Source organism: Mangifera indica, chromosome 2 (assembly GCF_011075055.1).
Source record: "Mangifera indica cultivar Alphonso chromosome 2, CATAS_Mindica_2.1, whole genome shotgun sequence".
In the NCBI taxonomy this organism is placed as follows: Eukaryota; Viridiplantae; Streptophyta; class Magnoliopsida; order Sapindales; family Anacardiaceae; genus Mangifera; species Mangifera indica.
The window spans coordinates 12,878,475-12,893,545 of record NC_058138.1 but is presented as its reverse complement, the minus strand read 5'-3'; the positions used below and the strand labels follow the sequence as shown (position 1 = coordinate 12,893,545).

Here is a 15,071-nt window from a genome sequence, read left to right as displayed (position 1 = left end):
GAAATCTATGATGTTGTATGCTTTCACATAATATCATATATGTCAAGTTCAACTTAGGCAACAATTATCTATTCACAAGGGTGCCAAGTTGAAATAGATAGGCATAGAAGAATGTTGGGAAAAAATCAATTAGTGACCACATATAGAGATAGTAGTAGAACACAATAGCTTTTGAGATTTTGTGTGCAAGGTGTTGATAGGTCACCTATTTATTGAGTTATTTCCATTCAAGTGTTTCTTTTTTGTGATTTTGCAAGTCGAAGAGGTAAGTTGTGGGGCATACAAAGAGCTAGCGGTTCAACTCAAGCTGTTGCATGAGATTGATGGGATAATGTTATTTCAATTATCGATGCATTTAATGTTATTTAGTTGATTTCGGTTTATACTTTTTGCACACATGTTTGATTAAGTATTGTTATATCATGCTATATCTATTATATGTTAGTCAAAGTTTAAGTTTGACATGTCTCTTCAGGTTTATATTTCATCTAAGAGTATGTATTTAGAGAACGATGTTATATAAAGGAACTAAATTTTTACATTTTCCTGTTGAAAAGACCAAATTTGTATTCTATCACACAATAAAACTTGAAATGTGTATTATGTTTTTCTTTTACAACTTCTCTATTATGCATTGTAACTGTTTGGAATTCTTCCAATATGAATGATGTCTATTGATGTTAAACATTACTTTTATGGTCAAAGACCCTGTACACCAACCTGACTTAATATGTAATCATGTTAAAAATTTTTAATTTTAACTCGATTTAGAAGTTTTTTGGGTTGACTTAACACATTTGATTTACCCAAAATATGTAATGAGTCATATTGTTTCAAAACTGATTATATAATAAAATAATTTTTTATATATCTGAACTTTATAAAATATCTTAAATTTATGAAATGAATGTAATTATAATTATAATTTTTTTTATTTTTTAAAATAATATGATAACTTTAAAAAGTGAAATGATTAGGGATAATATGATAATTTATTTTCATTTCACTATGTGAGGATATGGGATGAAAAAGAATGATTTATATATAGATGGAAAAATGTTTTTGGCCAAAACTTGGGTGGAAAATGTAATTCACTCTTATATTTTTAATTTTTAATTTTTAATCATTATAACTGAGGGACTCACATAAAACTAGATCTAGCAAATGGGTGGGTGGGCCGAATACGAGTTAGATAAAAATGAGTATATATAAAATGGATGTGGATTGAAAATGGATAAATTTATACAGGGTAATGATTTTTAAAACTTGTACCAGATCTTATGAGTATGGGTCAATCCATGAGTTACCTGTAAATATTATTTTCCCACTATTTTTCTTTTGTTCTTATTATTTTAATGTAGTCATTTTGTAACAAACTTCTCTTCTAAAGTATATTGATGAAGCACAAAAGAAAGAACAATCTTTTAATATTTTCCTCTTCAACTACTTCAAAGAGAGGATAAGTATCTCAAGGAGGAATTGAAATCGACCTCAAATTATAAAAATGTATTTATAATTTTAAAGAATTTAATATTAGATATAAAATAAAAATTTATCACAAAGAGTCTAAAGTCCAAATTCTTCAAATTTGCTTTTAATATAGCAAAGTTTCTCATCAATTGCTTCTAAAACTTAAGAAATGGAAAGAAAGATGGTTGTCTATGATCAAGTGATTCCGAATAAAATTCAAATGAAAGACGACTTTATAGGAATAAATTAATTTGTTTTTTAGTTTATTTTTGTGGTGTCAAGGTGAGTGATAAGCTTATTGCTCTATATTATTAATAGATTAGTTTGAAGAATAATTAATGGGTCATACTAGACATGTAAATTAGGTCAGACCAAATAGAGGGTTGACTCAAAACACGATATTTAACCCAGTCTAAAAGACCCAACCTAACACTGTAGCATGTCGAGCCTCGCCTATGGGCCTTTCGAATCGGGTTATGGGTTTTAATATTAATCCTATAAAATGGCCTAATCCAGCTCATCACTATTTAAAAAAATAAAAATTAAAAAAATTTGCTCCTGCTTGTGGTAGAAGTAGACATGTCAATGGGCCGAGCCTCATGCCTATACAGTAATAGGTCTTTGGGCCAGGTTGGCCAATGGATCTTTGAAGGCCCAAGGCCCGACCCTTAATCCAGCTGGCCCATTTAAATTTTTTTAAAATTTTAATTAAAATTTTTAAATACAATTTTTTTTTCAATTATTAAAATTAAAGACAATACCCTGAATATTTTATTTATAATCTCTCACTTATGGTAGAGAAATATTATGATTACATGATGAAAAATATTATAAGTTTATAACATAGTACAAATACATTAATTTACATACTATATAAATTACAAACATAAATAAAATATATATACTATACCATTTAGTTACTCATCTTCAATATCTAAATCTTTATATTCTTCAAAGATATTTTTTGCCATACGATTTTGTATTTTGAAATTAGTTTTGCCCTAATCCTTCATACACATTATCATCTCAACCATATTTGGGTGTAAATTAAATCATCTATCATCCAACACGCATCTACTTGTATTAAAAGCAGATTCTGATGCTACAATTGACACTAGAAGTGTTAGTAGATTTCGGGTCATGCCAACAAACATAGGAAAAGTTTCTATCTTGTTTTTCCACCATATCAAAACATCTAATTTTTCAATATTATATCTTTGAATAATTTCTAAATAATAGTTAATATTGATATAACTACAAAATTGACTATAATTTGTACTTAGATTAACATACTACTTATCTTTATGCAAAAGAGACTATACGTGTGACTTTTTTTTGTTTGAACCACCAGAACTTACCTTTGGTGTAGAACTTTGTCCAATCCTTCCATATTTTTATTCATAAAAACTATATATATCAAGTAAAAAATCTTGAACATATTCAACAACATTAACATTGTTATTAATTGACAAATTTTCATTAATAACATCAAATATATTTTGTAGTCTATTAGTTTTTGTTCTAGGATCTAAAAGAATGACCACAAAATGAAGTAAAGGAATTTCACTCTAATATTTTTTAAATTTTTGTTCCATTTGCCTAGATATATTATGGAAAGTATGATGAAACTTATGAGATTTATGTTCTTTAAAAATATCACTTATTTCTACCATATTATATATTATTGAATAAGTTGTTGAGTAATACATACCTGAACAATAGTCCATAGTTGTCTTTAATGGCTCTAATATGTTCATTAGAGTCATAACTATCTCGCAATCTTGATCTGTCAAAAAAACATGATTCGTCGAATCTTTTGGTTGCGTATTAAAGTATCGTATTATAGGAACTTCATACCCTTCGCAAGCTTTCAACATGAGGTATGTTGAATTTCACCTAATTTTAGTATCTACTTATAATTTTTTTCTTCTCAACCTCATTGATTTAATAATTGATAATATGCTTGTACCTGTAATGGGGATGTCAAAATGTGTGCAATGACATGTCTAATTACTTGTATATGTTTTTTAGTCAAACTCAAGTATTCTTGAACTATTAAATTAATAATATGATATGCACACCTTATATGAAAAAATTTTCCATTAAATAGAGGAGATAAATAATTATACATATATTCAATAACTCTATCACTATTTTTAGCATTATCAAAAGTAATTGAAAAAATAGAATTATTAATTTTATATTCCTAAAAAATATTTGCTAATGTAAGATAAATTGTAAAACTATTATGCGGATATTCTAAATTTCTAAATGTAATAATTTTTTTGCATAATTGCTAATTAGAATTAATATAATAGGTAGTTGCCAAAGATACCCTATATCTTGATTTGTAGCCATTCATAAATCAAAAGTTATTAAAATAACACCATTAAAATTACTTAATTCTCTAATAACTTTTAATTTCATTAACTCATAATTTCTCAGGATGTTTGACCTAAGAGTTAACCTAAGAATTCTTCTAAATATTGGTTGAACATTATTTTGCATAATCAATTCTAAAATTTCATCTTCTGTATAACTAAAATGTTGATCAGAAGCAACTACACATTTGGTCATATAGTCTCGCATCTTCATTTGATCGTATGTGAAAACTGACATTTCTCGCATATGTTCAAAATCACTCAGACCTCTTACTGAACTAGCTTTGGGACCAATTGACTGTGATGGGGTAAATGCAATGTGTTTTTGTCCTTTGAGCTCATGTAAAATTTTTTTACAATAATAAGTAATGTGTTGGTGAAGATGTCCATGTCACTTGTACTTGCACATATCAAACAAGAACCATAATGCTCACATACTGCTCGGGGAATTAATTTTTCTTTTATCGTTTCCGCTATTGATCGAGGTGCTCTCACACCATTGACGTTTGTTTTTTTTCTCTCTGTCGAATAATACGAAACTGTACCTGTACCACTTTTATTTATTGGTGCTCCACCAATTTCATTTTGTGCATCATCAATAATATCATCAATGTCAATATGATAATATTCAAATAGATTGAATTCATTTGACATTAGATCTATTTGTAATATTTTGTAATAATAAAATTGAAATGAAAATGAAATTATAAATACCAAGAATTATTATTTGTTGATTCAGATAGTTTCTAAAAGAGTGTTGATGAGAGAAAATGAGACTGATATTATAATGAAAAAAAATTGAGATTGAGAGATTTATAAATAAAATTGAAAATAAAGAAAAGTTGGGTTGGTTTATATAGATAACAATAAATGAATAAATAAATTTAAAAAAATTAAACAACGACTACTGGCCTTTTGCCTTTGTGGTAAAAACCTTTCTAGCTTCTGCCATATATTTGTGGTAGAAGTCTCAGTTGCTTCTGCCATGAGGAAAAACAATTTTTTTTTAAGTTTTACTTTTTTAAATAGTGAAAGGCCAGATTGAGCCAATTAATAGGTTTACTATTAAAACCTATAGTCCGACCTGAAAGTCCATAGATCAGGCCTGATACACTACAATGTCGAATCGAGTCTTTTTGGACTGGGCTTAAATATCATGTTTTGGGTCAGACCTCTATTTGACCCTACCTAATTAACATGTCTAGGCAGAAGCAAATGAGACTTTTGCCACAAATAGATGGCAGAAGCCAAAACGACTTCTGCCACAAAGGCAAAAGCCTTGTTTATTTTTTTTAATTAATTAATTAATTAATTTTTCTCTATATAAACCAATCCAACTCTTTTTCATTTTCAATTTTATTTACAAATCTCTCAATCTCTTAATTTCTCAATCTCAATTCTTTCAATATATTTTCAATCTCATTTTCTCTCATCAACTCTCTTTCGAAAACTATTTGAATTTGTAAATAATAATTCTTTGTGTTTATAATTTTATTTTTATTTCAATTTTATTACTAAAAAATATTATAAATGGATTTAATGTCAAATGAATTCAATCTACTTGAATATTATCATGCTAGTGCTGATGATATTATCTAAATTGGTGGAACACCAACCGGTGAAAATGATACAGGTATAGGTTCGCATTATTTAATAGAAAGAAAAAGAAAACACATGTCAATAATGTGGAAGCACTTTGATCAAATAGAGGAAATGATAGAAGGAAAATTAATTCACCGAATAGTATATAAACATTATGGTTTTTGTTTGACATATGCAAGTACAAGTGGCATAGGACATCATCGTCAGCACGTTATTGATTATTGTAAAAAAATTTCACATGAGCTCAGAGGACAAAAATAAATTGCATTCACTCGATTGCAGTCCGTTGGTCTTAACATCGTTCAATAGGAGGTTTGAACGGTTCCGAACACATAGGAGAAATGTCAACTTTCATATACGATCAAATGAAGATGCGAGACTATATAACCAGATATGTAATTGCTTCTGATCAACCTTTTAATTATGTAGAAGATGAAATTTTAGAATGGGTGATGCAAAATAATATTCAACCAACATTTGAAAGAATTCTTAGGTTAACTCTTAGGTTAGACATTCTGAGAAATTATGAATTAATGAAATTAAAAGTTATTGGAGAATTAAGTAATTTAATGGTGTTATTTCAATAACTTTTGATTTATGGACTGCTACAAACCAAGATATATGGTATCTTTGGGTAACTACCAATTATATTAATTCTGATTGACAGTTATGCAAAAAAATTATTGTATTTATAAATTTAGAATATTTGCATGATGGTCTTACAATTTATCGTGTATTAGTAAATATTTTTTAAGAATATAAAATTAATAATTCTATTTTTTCAATTACTTTTGATAATGTCAAAAATAATGATAAAATTATTAAATATATGTATAATAATTTATTTCCTCTATTTAATGAAAAATTATTTTATATTAGGTGTGCATGTCATGTTATTAATTTAATTGCTCAAGAAGGCTTGAGCTTGGATTAAAAAAACATATATAAGTAATTAGACATGTCATTGCATACATTTCATTATCCCCATCATGGGTACAAACATATCATCAATTATGTAAATCAATGGGGTTGAGAAAAAAAAAAATTGAAAGTAAATACTAAAACTAGGTGGAATTCAATATACCTCATGTTGAAAGCGTGCGAAGAATATGAAGTTCCTATAACACAGTACTTTAATACGCAATCAAAAAATTCGACGAATCATATTTTTTTGATAGATCAAGATTGCGAGATAGCTATGGCTCTAATAAATATATTAGAGTCATTGAAGACAACTACAAACTAATGCTTAGATGTGTATTATTTAAGATAAAAACTAATGTACTACAAGATTTATTTGATATTATTAATAAAAATTTGTCAATTAATAATAATATTAATTTTATTGAATATATTCAAGATTTTTTACTTGATATGTATAGTATTTATGAACAAAAATATAGAAAGATTGGACAAAGTTTTGTACTAGAGGTAAGTTCCGGTATCGTGTATTGGTAAATATTTTTTAAGAATATAAAATTAATAATAATATTTTTTAATTACTTTTGGTAATATCAAAAATGATGATAAAATTATTGAATATATATAATCATTTATCTCCTCAATTTAATGAAAAATTATTTTATATTAGGTGTGCAGGTCATGTTATTAATTTAATAGCTCAAGAAGACTTAAACTTGGATAAAAAAACATATACAAGTAATTATATATGTCATTGTATACATTTTATCATCCACATCACGGATATAAACATATCATCAATTATGTAAATCAATCTGATTGAGAAGAAAAAAATTTGGAAGTAGATACTAAAACAAGGTGGAATTAAACATATCTCATGTTGAAAGCGTGTAAAAGATATGAAGTTCCTATAACACAGTACTTTAATATGCAATCAAAAGATTTGACGAATCATGTTTTTTTGATAGATCAAGATTGCGAGATAGCTATGACTCTAATGAATATATTAGAGCCATTGAAGACAACTATGAACCATTACTCAGATGTGTATTATCTAACAACTTATTCAATAATATATAATATAGTAGAAATAAGTGGTATTTTTAAAGAATATAGGTCTCATGAGTTTCATCATACTTTCCAGAATACATCTAGGCAAATGAAACAAAAATTTTAAAATACTAGAGTGAAATTTCTTTACTTTATTTTGCAACTATTATTTTAGATAATAAGATAATAACTAATGCACTACAAAATTTATTTGATATTATTAATCAAAATTTGTCAATTAATAACAATGTTAATTTTGTTGAATATGTTCAAGATTTTTTACTTGATACGTATAGTATTTATAAACAAAAATATGGAAGGACTGAATAAAGTTCTATAGTAGAGGTAAGTTCCGATAGTTTAAACCAAAAAAGTCACAAATATGGTCTCTTTTGCTTAAAAGGTAAGTAATTTGCCAATCAAAGTACAAATTATGGTCATTTTTATAATTATATCAATATTAACTATCATCCAGAAATTGTTCAAAAATATAATACTAAAAAACTAGATGTTTTGGCATAGTGGAAAGATAAGATAAAAACTTTTCCTATGCTTATTGTTATGGCCAAGATCTACTAACACCTTTGGTGTCGATCGTAACATTAAAATCTGCTTTTAGTGCGGGTGGATGCGTGCTGTATGATAGACAATCTAATTTACACTCAAACATGATCGAGACAATAATATTATGAATGATTGGGTTAAAGCTGATTTCAAAATATAGAATTGTATGATAGAAGATATTTTTAAAGAATTCAGAGATTTGGATATTGAAGATAAGTAGATAAATAGTATAGTATGTAAATGGTATAGTACATATATTTTATTTATTTTTGTAATTTATACAATATATACATTAATTAATTTATACTATACGATAAACTTATAATATTTTTCATCATGTAACCACGATATTTCTCCACAAGTGAACAATTGTAAATAAAATGTTCGAAATATTGTTTTCGGTTTTAATAATTAAAAAATAATTTATGTTTAAAAATTTTAATACCGATTCAATTAAGGCTCGATTCTATGTATATACGATTGGGCTTTGGACCTTCAAAAATCAATGGGTCGGCTCAATCTAAAGGCCTATTATTGTATAAACTTAGGGCTCAATTCGATCTATAAACTCAATGAGTCAAGCTGAAGTTAGCCTGATTGTCACACTAATAAAAATTTAAAATCAACATTTATTTCAAATATTGTAATATTGAAGTGATTGAAATTAATAATTTTTTAAATAAATTTGTTTTATTAATTTAATTTAAGATAGATTTGAATTAATTTTATATTAAAAGATGAGAAAAAATATAAAATTTTTTATTCGGATGCTACTGGGTGCTGATGTTGACGAGTAAGAAGAAAAGGAAGGAAGAAATCACGCATTGCCTGTTGAGTCCTTAAAATTCTAATGCCCGTGTCTTAGACAGGTATAAAAAAGGGCGACTACAACTAGCATTAGCGGCTCAGATTAAACATTTTAATTCGGCCTAGGCCCACGTTTCTTCCAACTCATTTCTTTTCTACTTTGACAGCATGTCGCTTTCGAATTTTAACTTCCCAATCACAAGAAAGGATGCCCACATCTTCCCCTTCTTCTCTCGGTAACCGGCTCATTTATATTTGCTCTTCCACTCATTACATCCGTATATAATCTTATTATAGGGAAAGGGACAATTTTCCATCCAAATTCAAAATTATAGTTACGGGAAATAAAAAATTTAAATACTTATTTATAGATTAATTATTATTTAAATTTTTAGTTATAAGTAAAAATAAAATTATTATTTTATTTATAAATTCTAAAATTTAAAAAATTTATATCATTTCTTTTCTTTAATTTAGAAAACTTACATTAATTTCTTATGAGTAAATTTTAAAAAATTCATTTTCTCCCCCTATGATTATATTTGAAGTATTTAATTTAAAGAAATAAATTTATATAACGACTAAAATCTAAATAGGAGTCACAAATTTAGTATGAATATAGGCATAAAAAAAATATTTAAAAAAATAATTAAGAATTGTAAATGAACCCTATTACATGAATGTTTATCGGACAAAAGAGTTTAAACCATATCGGATTTAATCTAACATTTCTTTAATTCTAATTTAATTTGTTCAAATTGAATAATAATCTAAACTCGAGCTAACTCAAATGATATATAGGCCAAAATATTAATAATTAATAAAATTATATGTATGATATATATTTAATGTGTATTATTATATGGTTGAATAATTTTAAATTAATAAAAAATAATATTTAATCACATAATAATATATATAAATATGTATTTATATACTAAAAATAATTAAGAATAATATTACTTACAAATAATAATTGTTAAGGTGTATACGATTGACCTTCTAATTTTAATCAAAAGTTCAAAACTGTTTCTATTTACTCAAGCATTCACCGACAGAAAAATGAGAATCTAATCTGAGGATGACAGTTGACAGATCCTTTGCCACGATTTGTAACGGCCGTTTCTTAGATCCGCCACTTGTTCCTTAACGTTGCTTTTACAGCTTATAACTTCCACTCAGCTCCGTGCCTTTGCCTCAACATGGATTCATTTTCCGTTTTCATTTTCTGCCTTCTTGTTTTGGCTTCTGTTTTCAGTAATAACAATGGTGTTGCTGGAGCTGATCACCGCGGTTCATACGCCACCCAATGGAACGGCCTATTTCCTCCTCTTTATGGAAACCCTCCGCCACCTCCACAGCCACCATCCGCACCCCAACAACCGCCGATACATAGACCTCTTCCTTTGCCTGAATCGCCTTCATGCATATCGCCGTCTCCTCCCCATCAATGGCACTCGCCGCCACCGCAACATCAGTCTCCACCAACTTCACCTCCGACGGTTCGCCCTCCAAGTCCAATGAGACCAACTCGTCCACCATGGCCGCCGCAGCATAGACATCCTCCTCCATTAAAGCCACCTTATGCTTCACCACCACCAGTTCATAAACCTCCAATACCTTCTCCTTCTCCACCTACTTATCATAGAAGTCCTCCCGCTAGTCCACCTAAACACCGGCCTCCTGTTTTTCCTCCAACATGTCCACCTACACCAGTACATCGGTCTCCATCACCACCTCCACGTCCTCCTCACTATCCTTCTCCAACTTGCCCACCAACTCATAGGCCTCCTCATCCTCCACCACCAGCACCAGTTCATAGCCCTCCACCTCCAACCTATTCTCCACCACCAGCGCCAGTTCAAAGCCCTCCACCTCCAACCTATTCTCCACCACCAGCGCCAGTTCAAAGCCCTCCACCTCCAACCTATTCTCCACCACCAGCGCCAGTTCAAAGCCCGCCACCTCCAACCTATTCTCCACCACCAGCGCCAGTTCAAAGCCCGCCACCTCCAACCTATTCTCCACCACCAGCGCCAGTTCAAAGCCCGCCACCTCCAACCTATTCTCCACCACCAGCGCCAGTTCAAAGCCCTCCACCTCCAACCTATTCTCCACCACCAACACCGACTTATTCTCCACCCCCACCTGTGTATCCTCCTTATTCCCCTCCTCCCTGTCCTACTCCTTGTCCACCAACGCAAAGCCCTCCACATTCCCCGCCACCAACTCCAGTTCAAAGTCCGCCTCCAACTCCACCATCACCTTCTGAGCCTACTCCATGTCCACCAACACCAGTAGTGTATATTCCTCCACCATCTCCCTCAAACTGCCCTCCAAGCAATGACTATGGAAATCCTCCTCCACCAATTCTAGTGCGCAAACTAATCAATTAATATAAAGTTTGACATCAACCCAGCTACTAAGGGGCTCTTCAGCCATGGTATCCTCTGCTTTTGTTGAACCATGTCGTTGTAATACCTGTTTAAGAAAATAAGATAATAGTCTTTTGATTATCATGGATCATTGAGATATTTTCTACTATTTTATCTAAATCAGGATGGCTGTAAATTCAATTTTGGAATTACTTTCATGCATGCATGCATGCTCTATTAATATGAGGGACCTCAAGATTATTTACGACAATAATTAATATAAATTTTTAAAATTTATATAACATGATGAATACTAGTTTTAATAAAAATTCTCTAGCGCGATTATGAATTTATTGATATTAATTAAGATTTATACCATATAAATAATAAGCCAAGAAATTCATATTATTTTATTATATCCTACCCATATTGATCCATAAGAAAAATAAAATGTTAATTCAGGTATGAGCATGCTTATTACACAAGATATCAATGGAGGTAAACATGCGCCTTGCTAGTTCTTGGCTCATTTTTTGGATGTTCAATTAAACAGAATTGTGAGTGACGCGTTCGAATCGGGAGCTACCAAACGCCGTTTGGTTTGGTTAGTTTCAATGAAATAAAATGAAGACAGAGAGAGAGAGAGCTATCGAATGCATGGGTGGGAAGACCAAGTCAACTCGCTAGATTCTGGTTTTCAGAAAAAGAAGAAAAACACTCTAGGGGGAAAGTGAACTTTTGAAACTTTTGGGTAAAAGGAAATTATTAGTTTATTAAACTAAAGGGGAAAAATAAAATAAAATTTCAATTTTTTTTAATGTTTTTCGTTAAATAATGGTTTTACCCATAATCTTCACATAAAATTTTAATAGAAATATGAGTATTTAAGTTTTTAAAACTTTGCAAATAAAAGTTTGAGAATAAATCAAACCTTGGGTGGGAATAAGTCTTTTGGCCTATTTTCTCTAATGCAAAGAATCCAAGACTAGGTAAATTTAATTATGGGACTCTTCATTTGTTCTCCATTAAGAATTCTTCCTATAAAAATTGCTCAGGGCATGTATGGGTGCACCTTTAACATCAGTTAAATCAGCTCTTCTACTTTCTATAAATCAAACCTTAATTTAAATCCTTTCCAACGACACAAGCTGCATATTTGATGATCATAAGGTACTATATTTTCACTGTTATAAAAAATAATTGGTTACTCATATTGTTATGCACTATGAGGGTTGTTTTGCTTTGCAGATATAGTTACAACTTCATTAGTCATTTAAGCCTAACTTTTACTTTGAAATATATCTCTTTGTTTATGTTAGCATACAAAGGTGAAAGCGCAAGTTTGTCACTCTAAGACATTAAGGTGTTATCTTATAAATGAAGTGTCCTTAATTACCATTTGATAAAACTAAAGGGCTAGTTTGATATTTTTACCACACTCATATATAAGTTGTGGTCTATGTAATTTCTAATTACAACTTTTAATAAACAAATACATCTAACTCAATTTTTCTCATATTTTCCAGAAAGTTCTTTGCTTTCTCCATTTGTCTTCTTTGCTTGTTCATTTCACAAATTAGGGTTAGGTCTATATGCTTCCAATCTCTATTTGACTTCACATATCCTATCATGGTATCAAAGCTGAAGACTCGCATTGTCTAATCTGAACCTAAGAAGTAAAAGTTATAAGCTATCATCCTGGTGTATCTTTTCTTGGGCCTGTTAAACTTGTATAACTCTATTCTTATGGAAAACTTAACTAGTTCTATTGTAAAAGGTATCTCCACCAATCTAGGAACCTTTAGTTGCTTTTCTCATTTACAATCCATTAACCCCAAACTTGATAGGTCTAATTTCAATTTTTGGAGGTCTCAAGTCTTGTTTGTTATTGGCACCCATGGTTTAGATAATCATCTTTTAGGTTTTTCAAACTATCCTTCTCTCTACATACAAATTCAAAATGAAGATCAATTAATCATTAAGAAAATACTCACTTTGGCAAAAGATTGATAAACAACTAATGAGTTGGCTTCTGTCTTCTATCTCTATATGTATGTTTAGGGCTATATCCAAGTGTCAACATCCACATGATCTATAGGTCACTCTTGAAAATGAGTTCCTACTAGAGTTTAAGTCTTAACTCTTGCATGTTAAAAACTTAATGCAAAGCACACAAAAGAATAACATGAGCAATATTGAATACTTTGAGAAGATAAAAGAGTATGTTGAGATCCGTATGTTTGGAGGGTATAGTGTTACCGATGATAAGGTTTTAAGTCATATTTTAGATGGATTAGATTTTGATTATGACTCAGTTGTAATTACTCTTAATTCCATAATTGAGTCTAAATATGATAAACCTACTTTTCAAGATGCACAATATCTGTTGCAAAAACATGAGCTTAGACTTGCCAAAGCTCAGTAATATCTTACATCTGACATCTCTCTTGAATTTCATAGTGTTTATTCTGTTAATCTTGTTAAACCTTCTGATAAACTGTTTAATCCTATAGAAAATACTCACAAAGCTTTTCCTACTAAAGCCATTACTCATTAATATCCTGAAAAATCTGTCTTACCTGGTTCCCTGAATTATGCTCAACACACATATAATCAAACTCCACCATCATATTATAATCAGAGCCATTTTTCTAGTCTTCTTAACTATAGGCAAACCCCTAGTTATTCTAGTTAGAACACTTTTCCTTATCAGTCTTATAGGGGTTCTACTAAGGGTAGAGAAAGAAGTGGAAAAAGAGGTCGTGTTATCTGTCAACTGTGAAATAAACCTAGGCACACTTAGTGCTATCATAGGTATAGTCATAACTACAGTACTCAAAATGTCATGCCTCAATTCTATCCTAGTTTTGTCTCATCATCTCAACCCTATTATCCTTATCTTATGGCTTTATCTCATGATCCTTATCACCATTTAGAACAATCCTAACCAGTATCAATTCCACACACACGCTAATATAATACAAATATTCCATTAACTCAATACACTAATCCTAGCCCTACACAAACATCTTCTAATGGACATCAAACATATCTTACCCATAGTTACTATTAGCCCAATGTCACTTATAACTTTGTTAAAACTCCTTCTACTACTGCTCCAAGTGTCCCCAATATACTATTGCTAGCCTCATTATCCTTTATAGGGTTGAATTCGAACCGAACTGAGCTCGAGCTCGTGAAAGCCAAGCTTAAACTCGTTTCGAATTCAGTTCTGCTCATTTTTCATTATTAAAATGACGTCGTTTTGTATCAAAATTTTTAATTGAAAAATTTGACAAGTACCTTGAGCTTGTATAAGGCTAGCTAGTTTTGGGTTCATTCGAATCGAGCTCGAGTTCAAGCTCGAACGGGCTTAGTTCGAGTTTAACCCTAGTCCTTTAAGATAGTGCTTGGTTTATGGACTCAAGAGCCACTAATCATGTGATTGCTAATCCCTCTCAACTTGTAACAACCTCTACTTATCAAGGCGCTAATCAACTTTAAGTGGGAAACGGTGAGAATCTCTATATATCTCATACTGGTCAGTTAGTCTTACCTAGTTTTATTCATAATAAGGTTGTGTACTTGAAGAATGTACTTGAAGAATATACTTTGGGTTATACTTTGTTCTATCTGGTGTCTATTTGATACTTTCTAGAAGCTGACTATAAGGATTTAACACTTTTCTAAGCTCGAGCTCTCTTCCTTTCTCTTACTACACCATTTTTGAATTTGAATTAAGCTATACTACGAGTATGTTTTACTGCGAGCGAACCCTACTAGGGGTCTATGTCCTACCACGGACATGCCCTATTGTGGGCGGTGTAGTGTAAAGTGCCCTCTTATAGTTCATAGCATATATGAGTGTCTTATATCTTACTAATCTTGCTTCCATCTAAAT

General features: G+C 30.4%; 1 protein-coding gene across 1 annotated transcript; it reads left to right on the top strand.

Annotated features, from left to right (window-relative positions):
• Positions 1-9,982: 9,982 nt before the first annotated feature.
• On the top strand, positions 9,983-11,311 carry LOC123207588 (extensin-like). Its single transcript, XM_044625072.1, has 2 exons — positions 9,983-10,835; positions 10,881-11,311. The coding sequence occupies exons 1-2, from the start codon at positions 9,998-10,000 to the stop codon at positions 11,189-11,191; spliced, it is 1,149 nt and encodes a 382-aa protein (XP_044481007.1). The 5' UTR covers positions 9,983-9,997; the 3' UTR covers positions 11,192-11,311.
• The last annotated feature ends 3,760 nt before the right edge of the window (positions 11,312-15,071 follow it).

Excerpts from the sequence above, each read along its gene's own strand:
- LOC123207588 (XM_044625072.1), top strand. The coding sequence starts at position 9,998 with ATGGATTCATTTTCCGTTTTCATTTTCTGCCTTCTTGTTTTGGCTTCT. Across the intron at positions 10,836-10,880 it reads TTCTCCACCACCAGCGCCAG|TTCAAAGCCCTCCACCTCCA; the intron begins TTCAAAGCCCGC and ends CACCAGCGCCAG.